General features: G+C 39.8%; 2 protein-coding genes across 4 annotated transcripts; one reads left to right on the plus strand and one right to left on the minus strand.

Annotated features, from left to right (window-relative positions):
• Positions 1-96: 96 nt before the first annotated feature.
• On the minus strand, positions 97-3,624 carry LOC122767813 (insulin-like growth factor-binding protein 3). Its single transcript, XM_044023300.1, has 4 exons — positions 2,023-3,624; positions 1,237-1,265; positions 1,021-1,140; positions 97-946 (listed from the first exon to the last, which is right to left on the minus strand). The coding sequence occupies exons 1-4, from the start codon at positions 2,330-2,332 to the stop codon at positions 842-844; spliced, it is 564 nt and encodes a 187-aa protein (XP_043879235.1). The 5' UTR covers positions 2,333-3,624; the 3' UTR covers positions 97-841.
• A 747-nt stretch (positions 3,625-4,371) lies between these two features.
• On the plus strand, positions 4,372-20,460 carry LOC122768652 (SPRY domain-containing protein 3-like). Of its 3 annotated transcripts, XR_006360341.1 has the most exons (12): positions 4,372-4,480; positions 7,566-7,712; positions 7,859-7,934; positions 10,723-10,847; positions 12,067-12,199; positions 12,308-12,496; positions 16,297-16,446; positions 17,749-17,806; positions 18,176-18,295; positions 18,381-18,505; positions 18,599-18,804; positions 19,569-20,460. XR_006360341.1 is itself a non-coding variant. In XM_044024807.1 (11 exons), exons 2-11 carry the CDS (start codon positions 7,585-7,587, stop codon positions 18,731-18,733), a joined length of 1,239 nt encoding a protein of 412 aa, XP_043880742.1. In that variant the 5' UTR covers positions 4,372-4,480; positions 7,566-7,584; the 3' UTR covers positions 18,734-20,460. The 3 variants fall into 3 exon arrangements, 2 of the variants coding, with proteins under 2 accessions (XP_043880742.1, XP_043880743.1); XM_044024807.1 differs by having other exon boundaries at positions 18,599-20,460; XM_044024808.1 differs by having other exon boundaries at positions 4,372-4,467; positions 18,599-20,460.
• Positions 20,461-20,856: the final 396 nt, after the last annotated feature.

Here is a 20,856-nt window from a genome sequence, read left to right on the forward strand (position 1 = left end):
AATACCTTTGTGAGACCCTTATACAAAAAAGTTGTCTTCTTTTTTTCAAACAGGGTCAATGAATAAACCGAAAAGATAGATTCATTTTGTGAGGATAAAGATTTATTTCCAAAACATTGTAACACAGTGCCTTTCTTGCATTATAAACATGAAGTCTATCACAGAAATTTGATTTAAAATAATAATAACAATAATAATTCTCAGATGGTTTAAAAAGTGAGTCCTTAATTTAAGTCAAAGGATCACAAATACTTTGTCGCCGTATATGTTTATGTTGAAAAACATGAGGATGTCAGGTTATTTTTTAAATAATGTGTTTGCTCTCATGGACTATACAAATGATCAGTAATATTAAGATAAATAAAATATATTCAAAGTAGCATAAATAAGATTGCATCTATGGATTATGTACAAAGTGTATCAGTGATATAATTACAGTGGCTTCAAAGTATAAAAAAATACAAAAATACTGTATATAAATAGGACATATTGAGTGCATACTAAAGACCTAATTACACCACCTTATGTGTAGTAAGTTTTCAACAGTGGGAAAAAAAACTGTTCCTACTTTTGCATAATAAATTGCATAATACTTTGAACACAAAATTAAAATCTTTTAGTGTAATATGTGCAAAGCAAACTGTGTGTGGTTCCTGTGAGTCCAAAAGTGATGCATGGAATATTTTCAGCCTTAACTGTGTTCAGTAGAGGGCGCAAGGAGACAAAGTTACAGAGGACATTTTCAATGTTGGGAAGCTGGTTCTGGTGGATGGAGAATGAAATGGGAGACAATGTGGGCTCTGGTGTCCCTTCATCTTTACGTCACACAACCTCCTGCGTCTCAGCAGCTCAGGCTGCCTTTCTGTTTGGCGTTTGAAGAGACCGGCATGCCATTCTCATCCACGCACCAGCACCTGCCACGCTGTTTACCCCGAGATGACCAGCACTGCACAAACAGAACACACCATACGTTACAATGATCTCTGTGACCTGAGATTCACCTCACTGACTCAAACTCACCTGCTTCTTTCTGAAGAAACCTCGCCTGTCACAGTTGGGCATGTAGATATCGTGGTGTGACTTGAATAAATGGGCATCGAGACCATGGATCAGTGTGGTCAGCAGTTTACGACATGGAGCCTGTAAAATAAAAAGTAAACAGAGGCGTAGACGGTGAGGAACTCCCTGATTTCAGGTCAGTGATGAGCTGTTGAACCGAGTCAGATGTGATTTTACCTCATCTGGATCAGCGCCGGGTGTTGGATCTGTAGGATCAAATAAAGGTGTAAGCAATCATCACTTATTACTATATGAAAAACATGAAATAAGTTTGCCTGTGAGGTCAGCTACAGTTTTTGTGGAGGTGGTTGATTATTGCCATCAAACAAAATAATGTTTTTTCCTCCTAAAGTAAATGTTTTTGTTTATTTCCTCTGGATTTAAAACCCAGTGTCGTTCTGTGCATGGGGAAAAAACAGAAAAACGATGATACTCAAGATTGGACATAGAAAAACACAAACTGGTTGAATTTTAAATAATGGAATAAATACGAACAGAACCATTAAGAGAACCTGTGGCTGTGTAGAGCTGCCACTGAGTCATGGCAACAATGTTCATTAAAATCACCTTTAAATTTCAATCGTTAAAAAAAAAAAAATGACAGCGTGTGCAGTGTTGAGCAGCTGAAGAAAAACATTTCATCTTGACATTCACAAATTAATATCTTTTTATAATCTATTATACAATAAAAGTCAGTGCACTGGTTAAAACAGAGCATGGTATATAAATAAAACGTAAATCATATATATGCCTTCACATATGCCTTAAAAAATGAAATATTGCAAAAATGATTTGCTTTCTCTGCTGTGAGTTCAGTGTGGTGCTTTAAGATCAAAGCTGTTCAATAGGAAGATGAGCTGTCTGTCCATTTGTCTAAAATCCACCAGTGTGAAGAGTGAATCTGGTCCCTTCATTCATTGATTTCGTCCTCCAGATATGAGCTGCTGCATGTGTGAGGCTTACCTCTAACGCTGACCTGCTCAGTCGGGCTGGCACCGGTGATGTTGCTGCAGACGCCTCTGCCCTCCAGCAGGGCACGGAGAGGCCTGGCCTCATCCTCTGGAGGTGTGCACCGCAGACCGTGGGCACAGCTCAGAGTGTACACCCCGCACACTGCTCCAACAGCCAGAGCGGAGACACTCGAATCTGCCAGTGTCTGACTCGGTGAGGGCTTTGCTTTGCAGGCAGCACATCCTCTGGATGGTGTGGTCAGTGGGTTCGACAGAGTCGTGTGCAGGAGGAGCAGCACCAGGAGGTTCAAATACAGAAGCATCTCACACTGAAAAGTTGTCCACTAATAGCAAGAGCCCTGTTTTATGTGAAGGTTTCAAATTCTAACTGTGTTCCCTCTCTTTTCCCTTAGCCAATTTCCACCAAGTGCACTATGTCTGTGTCAGAATGGCCGTACAATTCCCTCGAGCCAAGACAGAGTGATAATGAGGCTGACAGACAAAACTGGCGGCGGCTTATAAAGAGTCCAAAGCAGCAGGGAAAGGTAAGGGAGGGTACGTGATGGAGAATCTTAGCTTTCTCTCATTTCCACACAGTCGAGCACACCCCGTTTCTGACGAACACACACACACACACACACTTATACATGCTCATACCATTTGTTGTCTGTCATCCCGCAGAATAGTAATGTTTTCTACACTGACATAAATCACATGTGAGCTGTGTATGCTGCTCCATTGCTCCCTCCACTCTAAAAGTGTGTCATGTGACCTACTGATTTCACTCCTCAGTGTTTTATAATTATAGCTGTTTATCATAAAAACATGTTAAAGACATCAGGATTTATTTGTATTTGTCTTAGCTGCCGTGGTATATAATCAATGATTCAAAGGCAAACGTGGTACTTTTTAGGCTACTGTGGTTACCTGACTAGTGCTGTAGATTTCAAATTTAATTTACAAAACATACAATATGATTTCTGGATATGAATACACATAGCTTCATCTCCCCCAAGTGTGCTATTAAAATGTAATTTGGCTTCAGTTATGAGCAGTTATTAAGCTGCCAGCAGTTCAGTTAAACTCATTGAGCAAAAATAATTAAATGTTCTCACAATACAGGTAAAAATATCAATAGCCTGCTCCATTAAACAGGAGCAAAAAGCTTGTCGCGTCCACACTTGTTTTCCTTGTTTATGACAGTTGGACTTTTCTTAAATGGTAACCGGTGAACTTTGTTGACAGAGTGCCTGTACACTCTGTAACTGCAGGGCTGGAGATTCACATGAATTGGCTGACAATAAGAGGCTGAAGGTGTGCCACTCAAAGCTGGATGACTAATACATTAATAGCCACGGGCAGAAACTCCCACCCTGTAAATTCCACGTGTGAGTCACAGACACATTAAATTAGGAGACAGGATGACAAAAAATCTGGCAGCTTGTCTTCGAACTTGATATATCATTAATATCCAGGCTGCCACTTCGTCTCAGATAACGCCTGTGAGAATACACTATCTGAAAAGAGCCTCACTGTCACAAGCAGGTATAAGAACATCTAATGCAAGCACATTCAGTTATACTCATGGTATGTGACCTCACTTATTATTACTCACAGCCAGTGTATTGTGTCAGGTCTGATCAAATGGCGATACCATGATTTTTCACAGGAAGCAAATACATTTTTTCACTTGTGCACGATTTACTAGATGTTAAAGCTGAAATAATAATAATATTTAGAGATTAATTAAGAAATTGATTGGCATAGTCACCAACAGTGATGATAATTTAGTTGATACACATGTATTAGTATGCATATATTTAGGGACAGTACATGTATTCTCCAGTAGGGATGGGGCAATATAAGAAATGAATGTGCATCACAATGACAAAGCACTGACCGTAAGCTGATAGTGGTACATTTCCATCATCAGGATAATTGTGACTCATTCATATTTCACGTGACTGACTTGAAAATGCCCCCTCATCTAAGAACTTATATTAAAATTCTCATTCTTCACTTAAAAATGTGGTTTCAAAATATGTATCCTTATATTGTGGGAACATTACAACATTTTGGGAAAAGAAATGTTGGTAACATCATGTTTTTTACTAGCATTAGTAATATCTTTTTTTTAACAGTACAACATAATGTAATACCAAACAGCCTCATTTTTTCACTAAAGCAAAACATCAAGCTGAACTAATTGTGTGTTGTTGTTTTTTTTAAAGTACATTTAGTTTTATACAGTTTCTAATGTGTATGCCAGAAAAGTACCCAAAGAACACACATGCACGCACACGCGCGCACAAGTTGCTGTATTCATCCTCTCACGTGATTGGCTGAAGGCTGAGAGGACGGGACTTCCGGTAGCGTAGGTTGGACGTTAAGTGACAGACTTCACCTCTTAAAACTTGGAAGAAAAAGCGAAGGACACCGCGTTACAAGTTTAAAAACAGTAAGGAATCAACGTAAGACAAAGGGCTTTGAATAATATGGGTGTAACCTGAGCTTTACTCACATTTATGTTTGTCTTCTTCGTCAAACAGCGGGGCGACGTTAAGCCGCTGAAAGCAGCTAGCCGGCCAGTCGAGTCCTGTCTGTATGGGAAACGTGGTGCTGCGTTTAATATCGGCTCGTACATTTTACAACTAAAGACGAAATAAACAACAATTTCAGACGAAAGCTCGCTTATTTTGTTTACTTAAGTTTTTATCCATGTTCTTTATTCACTAAGCCATTTATTCAGTCGACTTCGGGCTGCTAACTTGAACGAATATGTTCCTTTCGCTGCCTAAGGGGAACTTTTTATGTCACTTGAAACGCAATGTTTATTTTGTACCTCTTGAGTCTGTGTGATACCTAGACTCCGTACCACAGTAATGATCGATCCACCATTGAGCCAGTGGAATAAAAACACCATCCAGTAATATCGTCAAGTGCTGAATGATGGCTTTCAACTGAATTGACTAACTTTTACCTTTGGCAACTAAAGGTGCGTTTACCTGAGTCACTTGGCGTATTCACCGCCTGACAGGAAGAGACACAATGGTGGAAAAAACAGTAGTCTTTTACTTAATTAAAAAACACGTTTCCATATGTAAGAGCCATGTTTTCAGGTTTAAAGTGAAGGTATTTTTAATTACAAATGGAAAAAGTAAATGCATATCCATCAAATCAAAACAAAACAGAGAAATCTAACATATAACCCACCTTCACGTTTGCCTTTATACTATGTATAAAGGCAATAATTTGTTTATACCTCATGTTTCATTAATAATCTATGAATGAGTAGAAATATACAAATATACACAACTGAGTGTTGCTCAGTAAATATGTCAGTCAGTCAGTCATCATCTAACCGCTTTATCCTCCACCAGAGGGTCGCGGGGGGTGCTGTGCCAATCTCAGCTACATCGGGCGATAGGCGGGGTACACCCTGGACAGTTCAGTAAATATGTATTTTTTTTGTATTGTTTTTAGCAAAATTATATTTTTTATTAAATGTTAAAAGGAAACCCAGACCCCCAAACAAAAATCTGATATTGTCACTGGCATATATCAGTCGATCTCTATACTATTCTTTACACAAACCACCAAAATCTAAAATATTTTTTTGTTTGGCCTATAACATACCCTCAAATGCCTAACCTCCTTGATGAAGATAAATATTTATCAGTTAACAAACTCTGGACCATTATTGATTCTGCACTCAAAATTTAAGGAGAATTGCAAAGGAAGTACAGGAAGGGACACCAGTGTCTGTTCTGTCTTTGGAGGTTGTCCCAATTCCATATAAACAGACCCATGATGATACTTTTTTACCATGCTTTTATTGAATCTCTCTTAGCTTTCTGCCTTGTGTCATGGTTTGGAAACCTGCCTTTAAGAGACAAGAACACACTGAACCAGATTGTCAAATGATCCAGTTGGCTGATTAGGGAGCTGTGTCACAGCTGTGCCCGGAGTCACTGTATACCAGACAGCTACAGCGGCGAGCCAGCTCCATCTGTAATGTTGACTCCCATCCCTTATTTAGTGAATTTCAGCACTTTCCTTCTGGTCGGAGATTTAAAGTCTTGAGGTCAAAGACAAAGCTCCCTGCAGCAATGATCCTTTTGAATAAGATGACCTAAACAGGTCTTTTATTGTGGCACGCTGGTTTCTTTATGGCCTTTTATTGTTTTTTTATCTACATTATAAACAAATTTACCTGTCAAATATGAACAAAATTAACCAAAAAAACTTAAGATCCTGGCCCTAAAAATACTAAAAAAATATTACTTAGTTTTATTTTTCCTCTGTCAAACATCCAAGAGGTACAGATCAAAATCCACTGTTCGTAAATAAAACCAGAAATATGAATCAATGTCAACAAGTCTATCTATCTGGTTTAATGCCAAATCTGGTTTGGCAAGTCCAGGTACACTGGTTGGTCCAATGTGATCTGGATGGAGGAAAACGACTGACCTTTTCTTTTTCCCTTGCGCAAATAATTATTTCTACTAATCTGGAAATGAGTTTTAATAAGTGGTGAGGCATTAACTAGTTTTTCATTTAGGTTTTTGCTTAACTTTCCCTCCAGCTGTGAAGTCTGAGTCTGCGGCTGAACATCATTAAATAATTATCATAATCAGTGAAGATAGTAATTACTTGCAGCCTCATGTCGGTGAGGTCTTCAATGTAGGTATTTAGCTTTGGACTATAAAGACTTGAAATATACAACACAGTCTGAGTGTCGCCTGTACTCTGATCGCAAATGATGATCTGATGTAAATTCCTTAGATTAGGTCTCCTTTTGAGATCTGGTCCAAAAAAGCAATTTTTTATTGGGTGCTGCACTTTTTACTAAAAAAATTATTTATATCTCAAGCATTGTTTCTGCCTCGTCTGTGTTGCGTTTATCTATTGTTTGAAAACTTGGAGATGCTTACCTGTTTTTGTTGCGTGTGCACTACAGTACCGTGACAATTAAGTCTTCTTGAGTCTTGAACCTTGGAAGGAACCCATGGGAGGCACCTGACCATCATAGGGCTACCACAAATATGGGATTTGCGTTCACGCCTTTGGGCAGCGTTCAGTCACTGTCCAGGCCTTTGCTTGTCTGTGGAATGTGGGATTTAGTGTAAATGGAAAAATACAAACACACAAAAGGAGAAGAGTTTGGCCTAAGGGATCAAACCCAACAGTGGTAATCATGTTGAGGTCAGAGATGTTTGCTCTCCCTCTGCTTACGGCTTTTATGACCGCACTAACATTTAATTGTTCTCGAGTTGTTTATCACGGTTGCTGTGCTCGCTGTGTGTGTCAACAATGGAGGCATCGCTGAAGAAAAAAACAGATTTATTAGAGTGCATCTTGTGCAATACAGTTTAACTAATGGATTTTCTTTTGCTTTAAATCACGCTTGCCCGGATAATCATTAGAGTCATCAGGTACAAATGAGGTACAAAAATGAGAACGCGAATATATGATTAATGTTAGTTGGACTGTTTTTAATGGCAATGTTCTCAAATAGTAACACAGTTTTTCTACGTGTTTCCCTGTTTTCCACAGTTTGTAATGATTTTTAGACATGGAAGACATAAACCTTCATTATCGCTTTCTGAACTGGAGGAGGCGCATCCGAGAAATTCGTGAGGTGCGAGCTGTGCGATACAAGGAGCGCCTCAAGAGGATGCTCAGAGATGGCGACATTCTCAGGTAACACATAGTAGCAATGCCAAGTCATTAGTCCTGTGGATAATTACATCATTTTATACCTGATACCAGAGCCCTTCTTTTGTTTGCATCTGGCAGATTATTATGATTATTATATTCTTGTGTTTCTTTTTGGATCTTTTTTGTAGGTATCATGGGAATTCAGATGAAGTTGGCTGTTATGTGGCGGCCAGGCCATTATCAAGAAGAAATCGCTACTTTGAAGTAAGTGTTGATTATTTTTGTCTCATAATTTCACAAAGAAGTGACAGTAGAAAAAAAAATCACAAAAGGTCACGACTATAGTAATGATTTGATGATTTGGTTTTCAAGAAAGTTTCCTGGCTTAACTGTTTGACTCTGCATCATTTGCTTGGCCCACACTATCTGAGCTTCAGTCCCTCCTCTGCTGGATTTTCCTTTATGTACCACAATGAAAGTAATCAACAAGAGTGAAGCAGTACAGCCATGCTACATGCAAACATTAGGGGCTTTCCCTGTTCAGTCTGGAACTATGAAACAATTAAAATGTTGGTACCTACTTACCCACAGTCAATGAACAGACTTCACTGTTGACAAAAATGGGCCTGTCCGTCACATAAACTGTATATGTATAATAGGTTTGGGGATACTAACTGTCAATCACAAACAGTGTCCACTATACGAGCCATGCTTTATTGGTTATTTACAAAACTGACATCATGTGTAGAGCTGCAACTAATGATTATTTTCATAATGGATTCATCTGTCGATTATTTTCATGATTAATCGAGTAATCGTTTGGTCCATAAAATATCAGAAAACAATATTGAGCCGTGTTTGTCAAACCTGGAAATGATGATGTTCTCAAATGTCTTGTTTTGTCTACAAACCAATATGATTCACTTTTAATGATTTATTTGTTCTATGGAGCAAAGAATTGAAGAAAATATCCACTTTTAGACGCTAAAACAATCAGAAATCTTGTTTTAATCATGAAAAAAGCTTCAAACCGATTAATTGATCATCACAATACTTGACAATCAATTTAGTAATCGATAAATAATCCATTAATCAAGTAATTGTTTCAGCTCTAATCATGTGCTGAGAAGAGCTTAATGATCGAGACCAGTAAGGCCATATCCAAACAGAAATGGAAGAAAACGTGAACATCAAACTGCTGCAGATTGTAACAAACAGAGGACTCCTTCAATCATCCCTACCTTTCCCAAGCATGTCAGGGAACAGCTGTGGGCCTGATATAACTGGAAGGGTGAAAACTCTCCACTCTTTCGTTCATTCTCTCCATTGTTTTTGTTGGTTTTACCATTGGGTTAATATGGACAGAGCTGTTTGTATTTGTTTGGGTTTTAGCTTCAAAACAAAATATGCACAGTCTGGCTGGTTTGTCCGTTCTGGCTGCTTTAGAAACATGGTGTTGTAAGATGGTAACCTCCACGAAAACTTCACAATTTTTATCTTAAAATGATACGTATGCAAACATACTAATTGTTAGTATACACATTATCTGCCAATACATCCTAATTGTTACACACTGGACCTATAGCAGCTGCAGCACACACAGACACAGACACTGGTTGAGTCACACTGGTGTTTTTTAATCTGTGTGTGTCTGCAGACGCAGTTTTGTTACAAGGAGTTTTCTCATCCTGCCCCTGACAGATTGATTTCACAGAGGAAGTCATCGCTCATTACAAATGTGCCGGTTTGTTTATCCTCTCACTCTCAGTGATGTAGACTCTGAAGTGCACAAACATCTCAGCACAGCAACTGTTCCTTAGAGGAAGCCATGTTCAAACTTGCATAACACACACAATCATGCTCTGGTCTGACCTGCAGTCAAACGGTAACTAACACTCTCAACCTTTATATTCATGTGTGCTTCATCCTCGTGACTCATTTTTGTGGGAGTCATGAAGGGGGTAGGGAGGAAGCAATTTACGTAAAATGGACATATGAGCTAATACGTGACACTGAAGTGGATGCTGCTTGTAGATGTGACGGTATATTTTACAGGTTATGCACTCATGGGGTATTTCTTCTCAAGAGACCAAGGTTGAGGTCATGGGAAAGAACTTGAAAATTTCCTCCTCCTTGCCCTGGATTTGCCAGCAGTGCTCCAGTTGCAGCGTGTCCATCTACGGCTCCCCGGGGATGATGTCATAAGTTCAGTATTCAGTTATGATAACAGTGGTGCAGGCCAGCTCGTTGCTTCGGGGGTTTTCACTTTAAACCATCATGTGGTGTTGTACAAAAGTGATACTGTGTAGTTCCAGGTTGGTTTGGAAACTCTGTGAAGTGAATAAAGGAGCTGTGGCAACCCAAAAGCAAAATACACTGTAATGGCATATTAAAATTAAGGGTGGAGCCTGGTTTTCCTGCCATCAAATCTGTAAAACTCATAACAAGGGGGTACATTACAGTCCACCATTTTGCTCCAGACTGAGTTATCTCATGGCCAGGGTCACAAAATATAAATCTCTCTGACTACAGTGATCCACCAGCATGTACACCGCTGCTGCCATAAACACTGTATTTTTTTCCAGTACTTAAAAACATATAAAACCAAAATTAGTCCCAAGAGCCTCACCTCTTTTTAATGCTACATGGCTGATGTCATTATGCAACTTAAAGAGGTTGTATACATGTTTCTTCCTTGAAGCCTATTTATTTGTGAACGTAACTTGGTGATAGTGTACAGGGTGAAGACCTGAAAGCACTCCCTTATTCTGTCTTTACTACACATCCCCCTTCAGATTATGTAGAATAATTGCTTCATGACTTGTTGCTTTTGGGTGTCTTTTAACTTATCTTGTCTAAATAACTGATAGCCAGAAGCTGTAGATATAACTATTTTGACCAGTCAATGTTTTGATGCTCAAGTCTGGTGACATAAGTGTTCTACATTGAAAGAAGGTTTTCATGGTAGGAGCACTTTCAAAACCCAAAGAGTTCATTCAAAAGGAAGGGGATTTTAACCTTTGCTGTTTGTTGACCACAAATGTGTGTGCAGGTGACCATCATTGATACAGGGGTGAGGGGGACGATTGCGGTTGGTTTGGTGCCTCAGCTCTACAAACTGGACCATCAGCCGGGCTGGCTTCCTCATTCTGTGGCTTTTCATGCTGATGATGGAAAGTATGTGTCACTGCTGATGAATTTCTGAACACATGCTGCCTGAACATGTTCTTATGACATGTACATTTTTATCTATATCCTGTAGGTTTCACACACAACCCCCACAGAACACTTCCACCTATATACGTGGTGTAGATAGACTGTATAGATGAAGGAACTGAGAGCAGAGTTTTGTCTATATGAAGAGCTCAGTCAAATACATTTATGAAAGTGTGACATAGAGCACAATTTTACAGTATTTAATGTTCAGTTCTCAGAGACCATGTACTGCTTTTAAAAAGCATTTTCTCTCATGTCAGAATATAGTAGTTAGTCAGATGTTTCGGTAATCCTCTGTAGTTTTGTAGACTGACTCTTTTGTGCCAGAATGACCCACTTTACTCTGCTGTATATTGATGCAAATCCATTACAACACTGTACAACTTCCCCTTGAAAAGGTCACACAGTCCTGGAAACTAATATCACACAAGTGCTGTAGGTTTTAAGTGTAATGAAGTTTAGGGTGATTATTTTTTATGCCTTCATTAGAACTTAGACAGTGGAAATTACATCAAACCTTCACGCCCTTAGGTCACCAGGCCGCTTTCAATAATTGAGACTTTTATTTAGAAATCTGGAATTTATCAGTGTGATAAATCTGACTAAGAATTAAATTATACAAACGTCAAGGTCAAAATATGATGCAGCACAAACCCCAGGTTTTACAAACACAAACGTATTTTATTTTCTTCTTCTAATAATTTCCGGCAGGCTTTTACACTCGGAGGTGCAATGCTGCCCTCCTCAGTTTGAAGTTCTTAATCACAGTTTGCAGTTCTTAATCTGCAGGTCAAAGTACTTCAACGCAAAAAAAAATTTGCTGTCAGAATCTCGACTGTGGTTTTAGAGAGCAACTCATTACCAGCTGAGCTAATAAGGACAGTGCATGCCTCTTGTTATAGTGGTGTTTAAAAATGTGTGTGCATGATTATGCGTAGAAAAATGCCAAAATTCCAGGGCCGATTTTCTGTCCCAGTCCCTTACTGGCCATGAATAATATATTGTTATGTGAATACTGAGTAGGATTGGCCCTTTGGCCGAACTTTGGACATGCCTGTTATCGGTAGAGGCGGATTATGCACCATTTAATACTTTTATCAGTGTCCTTTGAAGTATTCCTGCTAACTGTGACAATGGTCATGATCAGCCTTTCAGTCGCTTGAACATATTTCTTTTTCAGGCTGTTTAATGGAAACACTGTGGGACAGCAGTTTGGTTCCAAGTGTTGCAGAGGTGACAGAATCGGCTGTGGAATATCCCTTGAATCTGACGATGGACAACTGTCTGTGTTTTTTACCAAGAATGGTAAAGAAGTAAGTTTTCAAGTGTCCTTGTTTTGACACAGAATATATTAAACCAGCTCAATGTTGCATATCTTTTTATGGTTTGCGTAAACATTGTGTTTGTGAACGTGTGCTCAGGTGGGCAGCGTAGAAATCCCAGGTTCTCCGGAAGCACTCTACCCCGCTGTGGGAATGCACTCTTTGGGGGAGGAAGTTCTGCTGGATCTGAATGCTGAATGGGGGATGGAGGAGGATGATGGACAGATGATTGTGGACAGTCATGAAGAGGACTGGAGCCGTCTCCATGATGTCAAGGTGACTGGGATGGTAAGTCCTATTCATTTTTAACTGCAAATAAAGGAAACATAAAATTTAAAAGGTTGTCTTCCTCATAAAAGTTCATGCTGTGTAATGACTGGCATCATTGGGAGGAAATGAAAAATTGCACATGCCAGATTATTGAACCAGAATACTTCAGAGAGGTTTAATTGAGGTCGGCTGCTCACTGACTCCTTGTGTCCCTCCATCACTCATATCAAACTGCTGCTGGCTGTTAACAGTTGCATTGTGGGTGAAGCTGATGGCTTTTTTTTGTTGCTAAGAAAGTGTGTAATAAAAAAAAGAATCAATTTCTACTTTTGCTGCATTTTTATTTGTAAGAAAAGCAGACTATGTGGATTACTCATATCTATGACACTTTCGGTAGGACCTCAAACTTCTCAGTTGTTTTATGGATGTTGTTTCTTTGGATTTAGTGGATCTGTGTCAAATTCAAAACAAAGCTGTGTGCTGTCCCGCTTGTAAACCAGGTCTTGATAGCTGATACAGATAATCACACACTGTACATTTTAGCTGCTGTTAAGCTAATTAAAGATAGAGGGAGAGATTTCTCTGAGTTGGTCATTGATCAGCTCCACCTCTGCATCTGTTTGGGTCTCTAACAACCTCCCTGTGACAGCAGTGGTGCAGTGTTTGCGTGTGTCTGACTCAGGGCTGATGCACACGAAAACCCGAACTGAAAAAAATGAATGGGAGGAGATCACTGCTGAGCAGCCCTCAGGCTGGAACAGATAAAGTGCATGCCACATGCACATTTAGTTATCCTTTATTTGCACAAATCTGGCTCTGTCCTGTGTGAAGGCAGGAACCACAGACCACAGTCTGAACACACTGCATCTCAACACATAACACGTGTGCATGTTCTTTGCTATTGCACATACTGACTTGGAAAAAACAAAACCTTAAAGGTTATGCAGGTCATGCAGGTGTGGTAATCACTCTTATTTTTAGACAATATTACATTTCAAGTTAATTAACAAGAACTGGCGCAGCTGTTCAGATATTATTTATTTAGTGATTCACTGTCTGCTCTCATACAATTCAAGTCGACCAGAACAGAAATAAATCAGCCTAAAAGGGGAATTAAAGCGGCAGTGTGTAGCTTTTGTTTTTTCTTGTTATTATTCCGCCTATACCAGAAACAATGTACTTGTATGATGCAAACTTTTGAACGACCATTTTTTGGAGTGCTTATTTGTGTCTACATACTCCAACCTGTTTGTAGCCATTTTTCTTTACTTGCATAGTGTTGCTGTTGCCCCATAACATAAAAGGAATCAATTCCTGTGTGCAACATGGGAATGTCACTGATCTAAACACTGCTATACTGAGAAACACTGTCGCATGGAGCTGACAGGCTTAATCAGCATCATGTGAACTTGTTTGACTCGTTTGAATGTAAAAAACACTTAACTTCATACAGTTTTAGATATGACATCAGAATTCTGTGGATGTAAATGTGTATCTTACATGTTGAAGTGACAGTGGTTGGGTTTAATGTGGTAATCAATCACGCACAAACGCTATTGGTCTACTTTTAGAACCTCCAGTCATTTCAGAAAATGTAATCAACTGGGGGAAATTGGCAGCTTGGGAACTCATTAAATACTAAAAATCATAGCAGTTTGTTGTTTAATGTATTCATGTTCAGATGGTGAAGTTATGATCATGTCACTTTTGTGGTAGTAACTCTGGAGAGGATTCTGTTTTGGCATTGATCATTCCCTTTGCTGTATGTCATAAACAGTGATGTTGTTGCATTTGGTTTCCAGACAGCGTGGTGCAGGATTGATGAAGCCAGACCTTTTCCTATTTTTCTAGAAAGAAAAACTACATGATGTTGCTTGGAAGCAATTTTTCCAACTCATTACCTAACAACTCTAATAGGGTAACGTGTGAATAAACCATGCCCTCTCATCTTGTTGGAGTCTTGACTGTCTCGACTTGGGGACGGAGCAGCCATGTCGGTACAAAGACCTGACATGCTCTCACTAGCATTGAAATGCGCTGTTTTTAAGAAGTGTTATGTTGTTGACTCATGATTAGTGCACCTAACACGCCTAAATACAGTAAGTCTAATCACCTGCTAAAATGCAATAGAATGGAATTAATCTGTCAGTATTACAGAACGTCTAATTGAAACCTCCTTAGCCTCTGCATTCTGTCAAATTGAAGGCTAGTGGAACAGAAGCTACTTTGGAAATGGGGCAGGACCTTGGGTTTTCTATGGGCCAGCAAAGTTGCTTGTGTAATGTTCCAAAATGTCAGCCACTGTAGCTACAGCGAAGAGATAATAAAGGGTTCTCGTTAAATGCTAAAACAGTAGCACAGTCGTGAAGACTCATAAATCCCGCTAACTTACTCGGTAATGTTCTATTAAAAATTGTCCAGTTAAAAAAAGGCACATACCATAATATTTTTTTGGTACCTACTGTAGCTTGTGTTACAATCTGGTTTTCCTTCAGGTCAAGGTTCGGCAAAGTTATGTGGCCAAAAGTGAGATCAGCTGACCTAAATATACTGAATGACCAGCTTTTATATACCAAGATAACGAAGCCAGGATTCATCTGGCAAAATGAGATTGAGTGAGTGAGTGATTCCGGGAACATGATGCATCATTTTCACAACAGAGTTGAATCAGAGTCAAGAATCTTTTGACTGTGCCGAAGAAAACCTAACACAGCTATCCACCTCGCCTATCCTCGCTTCACAAGTACAAGATCTTTGTAAAAGATTGATGCAAAGCAGTAGTTGAGGTAAATGGTTTGGCATCACCACAATAATGCCACAGTCACTATGTGTCATAATGGAAGCTAAAGGTGTAATTGTTGTGTGACTTTGTTTTTTGACCAGGCAGTATGTTATACAGTATATTTATCTTACATTAGCCACTTAAAACAACTGGTCATATCAGATTTGACCAGGTTTTGCATTTTTTGTTGTTACTGTCTCAAACCAGTCTGATCATTCTTCTTTGACCTCTTGCATTAAAGCCCAAAAAACTGCAGCTCACTGGATATCTCTTTACCATTCCCAGTAAATCATAGAGATGGTTGTGTGGGAAAATCCAAGTAGATCAGCAGTCTCTGAAGTACTCAGATTAGTCTGTCTAGCACCAACAACCATGCTCAGCCATGTTCAAAGTCACTTAAATCACCTTTCTTCTCCATTCTGATGCTCGATTTTTGAAGCTGTTGTCTGAACCATGTTAAGATGCCTACAATCATTTGTTTCCTGCCATTTGATTGGCTGATTAGAGATTTGTGCTAACAAGATTACCTTTTAGTGACAAGTGAGTCTTAGGCTGGATATGGGTGCAGCGCATGAAGGACAGCAGAGCTTATTGGAGCTGCTGTGGAGTCAACTTTACATACGTTTTGCCTTTGAAAATCATACAAAAATTCCAGGACTTTCTTAGTAAGAAGTCGTGCGGTAAGTGCAGTAAGTATGTAAAATTGCGGCTCACTTGCACTTGAGACATGCGTCTGTTGAGACTCTCTCTGAAAAGTGATGCATTTTGTGCTGCAGACGCACTGCTCATGCATCCAAGTGTGAACCCAGCCTTAATGTCATTAATGTCAAAGATATTGATTAGTGCAGCTTTAATTATAATTAGCTGATTAAAGCTTTAAATCAGGATTTTACATGCTGTGTTTTACACTAGTTGGAAATAATGTTCTGTTCATCACTTATCCTTTTTGTTTTTTTGAGTGATTAAATGTGACAAGCTTAACACTGATTTTAATATTTATACACTCATAACAGGTGCATGTGTGTCTTTTCCTCAGCTGCTGGAGTACGTGGGCAAAGGGAAGAGCATCGTGGACGTGGGCTTGGCTCAGGCCCGTCGGCCTCTCAACACACGCTTCCACTACTATGAGCTGGAAATCACAGATGCTGGAGAGAAGTGTTACATCGCCCTGGGTCTGGCACGCAGGGTGAGGGCCTCCTCGTTTTAGTCATCACTGTAATGATCACATGCCATTGTCATTGAGAGGCCATGTTACTTCGAGTAAACTTGTCTTTCAACGCTGTCGCACCTTGTCAGCCCCCTTCCTCCTACACACCACTGCTCTCACTGTTTCCAGTCTAAGTGATGGATGACCAAACGAGGAAAAGCTAACAGAAAAAATATTGTTTCATTTTACCCAACGTCTGAGTTTCCATAGAAAGCAGGTTCCAGATACATGCTAACCTATCATGTTAACTGCACAAATGCATGTGTGTCTCAGTGCTCAGGCTAAGCAATTAAGTTTGATATTCAACTTAATTTGGCTCAGTTAGGTAGCATCTAATCAGAATGACAGGAGGTAGTGATCCATATTTTGTAGATAAGGTTTGGTCTGAAAGGCTTGTTGGATGTTCATACATTAGACACAGTCAGCTGCCATTGGCCTCAAATGAAATCCTGTACATCCTGTTCATAAATACAGCAGAGTTGTAATTGCTGAGGCCACAGTCATTGTGTCATTTAAGTGACAGATCTGAAATGAAGTGTGGTTCCGATATTGTTGTTTCCTGCTGGTGATCACTGTATTACTGGAAGTGAAATGATCGAGTGTCAGACTAATCGTGCTGCTGTTTTGCCAGCTGTGACCATTGACTGTGAGGTGGGCTGTTCAGTTTTGCTTTCATTCATTTCAGTCATCCTCAACTTCACTCTCCCCCCATTGACTCCTCCTCCTATCAGTTACTGTGTGTGGGCATGTTGCACCCTCAGGTTAGACCTGTGTGGAGAACAGACGTCTGTCATTTCACTGTTGTTTTCCTGGAATTGTTTTCCTCAGCATGTCTGTGGTTTTGAATGAGCATTATAAATCCATTAACCGGTCATTACTGAGGTTTTGTTCCAACCCCCGTCATCTCCTGCAAGACACATCAGTCTGATGATGGGAACCATAACCTCATAACCTCTACTCAAATCAAAACAAAGGTGCATATCTCTCTCTCTCTCTCACTCACTCAGTCTTTTTTTGTCATGCTTTCCCCTCAGCAGGCGTCGGTTTCCCACCTGTTGCTGTGGCCGTCCTCACATTAAAACTCGTAGAATTACATCTGCTTTATTGTCTGAAATCTATTTCAAGAATGCCTCCTTTCAGTGACGGTATCTGCAGTTAAGAGGTGATTTGGCTGATTGCCATCTCATTGTGAACTGGACAGTAATTGTGATGTACCCATGCGTCTAAAAATTACACACTCTCTCTCTCCCTCCCTCCCTCACTCTCTGTCTCGATTCACAGGACTACCCAAAAAACAGACATCCAGGTTGGAGCAGAGGGTCAATAGCTTATCACGCGGGTGAGTACTGGCTAATAATGTTCAGGCTGAGGTGTGAAAGGTGTCCTGTACGTCTAGTAATACAATTTGGTTTTGGAGTCTGCAGGGTTTTTTTTTCAATAGCTTCCATGTCATTTGCCCCAATAAGATTCTCTATTACTGATGGTGTAATCTCCTCTCCTCTGATGCCCCTTACCAGGGTCTTTTGGCTTTGTTTGAGTCTGTGGGTGACATGACGTGGATGCTATTGTAGAAATGTGGAACTTTTTAAAACATTATTTGTCACGTTAAATCACATCAGCCGAAAAAATCGGGTATGAGTCACTTCAGCCTTGTAATCTGAACGCAGCCATAAAGCAGTAATGGGTTTCCCTCTGTTGTTCTTTATAGATGATGGAAAGCTGTTTCAGGGCAGCGGTGTCGGTGATGCATTTGGGCCACGCTGCTTTGAAGGCGACATTATGGGCTGCGGCATCATGTTTCCACGCGACTTTAACCCTGATACTGGAGGTGAACATCTTTCATGTTGTCTCGCTCTTTTACGGCGCAGCCTCCAAGTGTCTCGTCTTCTTAATCTGTGTGTGGATTCTTTCAGATGACGTTGACGACTGGGACCTCGACGTCCTTCCGAAGCCCTGCGAGGTTCAGAATGCCTTGTATGCTAACAATGAAGATGAAGATGAGGATGAAGGAGAGGATTTGGAGGGCAGGAAGGTCACAGTGAGTTGCTCTCAGAGTCTATGAATATAAAACTCTTTAAGTGAGGTGGCAAACAGTTAAATAATCTCTGTACTGTCGTCTTGGGTTTGAAAGGTTTTCTTCACACGAAATGGAAAGGTGGTGGGGCGGAGAGAAGTGCCCTTACCGGTTGGAGGATTCTACCCCACTATTGGCATGATGAGCGCTGGGGAGAAGGTCAAAGTGGACCTGCACCCCCTCAGTGGTTGATCAGAGTGGAGGAAATTAAAAAAAATGGTGAAGTGGTGAAATCAGAGCAAAGGACGAATTATTGAGCTCAGGTACATTTTGGAGAACAGACAATAAATATTACCTCCATATCCGCAGGTTCTACGCTGTTATTCAGTATAGAGGTTCACTGTGGCTCCCTCAAGCTGTAAAGATTATTTAACATGCTGGTAGATTTTACTTAAGATTAAGATTTATCAATAATAATGTTTGTTGAAGCTGTTGTCAGTGAAATAATTGTGTCAAATTTCACATTTAGTAGTGCCTTAATAGGGCTGTCACTTTTCTCCATTTAATCTTCCGATGGGTGGAGTTCAAATTAAAAACCAGAAAAACAATTGTGACCTTATGTTGTTTTGCTGTGAAAATCGAGGCCACAAGCTCAAGTATTTCAGGAAAATGTTTACTGACGTTATAAATCAAGTGAGAAGTAGGGTCTTATTATACATAGACCTCCGTTCAAATGGAGTTCTTTTTGCAACCAATGGAGTCGCCCCCTGGTGGCTAAATGCTACTACTTCCGTCCTACTTACTGTGCTTCACTTTTCAAACCTGAAAAGAAACAAATCTGTGAATTTGTTTCCCCCCACTGGATCACAGATGGGCAGGGCAACAAGTGCTCAACCTCGCATGACTAACAGCAAGAGAAATAACAAACAATATATTCACGTGTGTGTGTGTGTGTGTGCGTGTGCGTGCGGATGGATGGGTGGGCAGGGGGAACATCTCAATATCTTTGAAGGAGTAGTGTGACACATAATTCATGTTTGAACTTGATCTTTGGAAAAAGTGACAGCCCTCTTCTCTCCTCTGACAGCTATCACTGTACTAGAGTGTGTGGTCGGTGACGTGGTTTCTCTCCGTCTCCGGGGTCTGACAGTAAAACTAGGAGAAGCCTTTCCAGTATCCTACAGCACGTAAGAACTGGACAAAGAGGAAGTCCCCTCTGCCCGTGAGTTAATAAACGTCCACCAACAGGTTCATGAGGTGATGCAGGGAGGAGGGGGTAGTGTTAGGAACCACAAGCCAAAAGTCAACATCACTGACGGCAGCTTTAAAATGACATGTGCCTTTAAATCACTTTATAAAGATATAGATTTTTTTTAATACTGTAAAACAAGAGTTTGAAGGGTGAAACACTATCATTGAGTATTAACTGCACTCTGTAAAGTTTAAAAGAAAAACGCCAAAAAGTGTCTTGCCATCATATTTAATTTAGAGAAACAATCAGGAAGTGTGCCAGCTCGTTTGTCCTTATGATCAGCAAACATGTAGCACCGCTCTCTCTCAGCCTGCAGCCATACTGCGCTTTAGCCTGTGGATGGTGTTTTACTGACACCCAGTGGTAAGAGTGAGAAGTGAAGAGAACATGCTCAGTTATGAGTCTTCCAAAGAAAACAGTAGTCCACTGAATTAACTGTTTACTCCACTGTTAAACCAGCTCAGTCACCTGTATGAGTGTAGATGCTTGTTCTGACATGGAGATATTGCTGCATGAATATAATCCAGACCATCTTTTTTTGATTCACTTCTTATTTTTTAAAGCAAAATCACAATTCAAAATAGATAACTCGCTTTTTCCCCACAATTGAGTATGATTTTAATATTTATTCTACTGATCTATCATAAAGAAATGTATGTTTGTTGATTTGTGAAGAAAAACCAAATCCATGTCAGAAAACAAACAAACTGTAATGAGTAATGCTTTACATTTTGTCTGAATATGAATCCTGTTAATGATCGGAAAAACAAACAACACAAAAGACACTGTAAGTTCTTTACATAAAAGGGAAAATAACCAGTATCACACTCTCAGGACAAGAACAGTTCATGGCAACACATTTTGGTCATAAATTTCTGAATATTTTATTTAAGGTCTGAATGTTGTAAATGAACATATTTGAAAGTCATAGTCACGTTGTCTTGTCTAACATCTTTTTGTTTGTTCTGTACATCAGATTCAGGCATTGTTGTTGCTGACCTGTCAGGATTTTGTTTCTGCAAACCTAGCTATTGTTCTTTTTTGTCTTTTTAAGATCAGTCCATTTAAAACGTCTGAGTTCCCCCTTTTGTTTTGTGACGCCACTTTTTTCACACAATGCTGC

The sequence above is a fragment of the Solea senegalensis genome, linkage group LG4, assembly GCF_019176455.1.
Source record: "Solea senegalensis isolate Sse05_10M linkage group LG4, IFAPA_SoseM_1, whole genome shotgun sequence".
Classification (NCBI taxonomy): domain Eukaryota; kingdom Metazoa; phylum Chordata; class Actinopteri; order Pleuronectiformes; family Soleidae; genus Solea; species Solea senegalensis.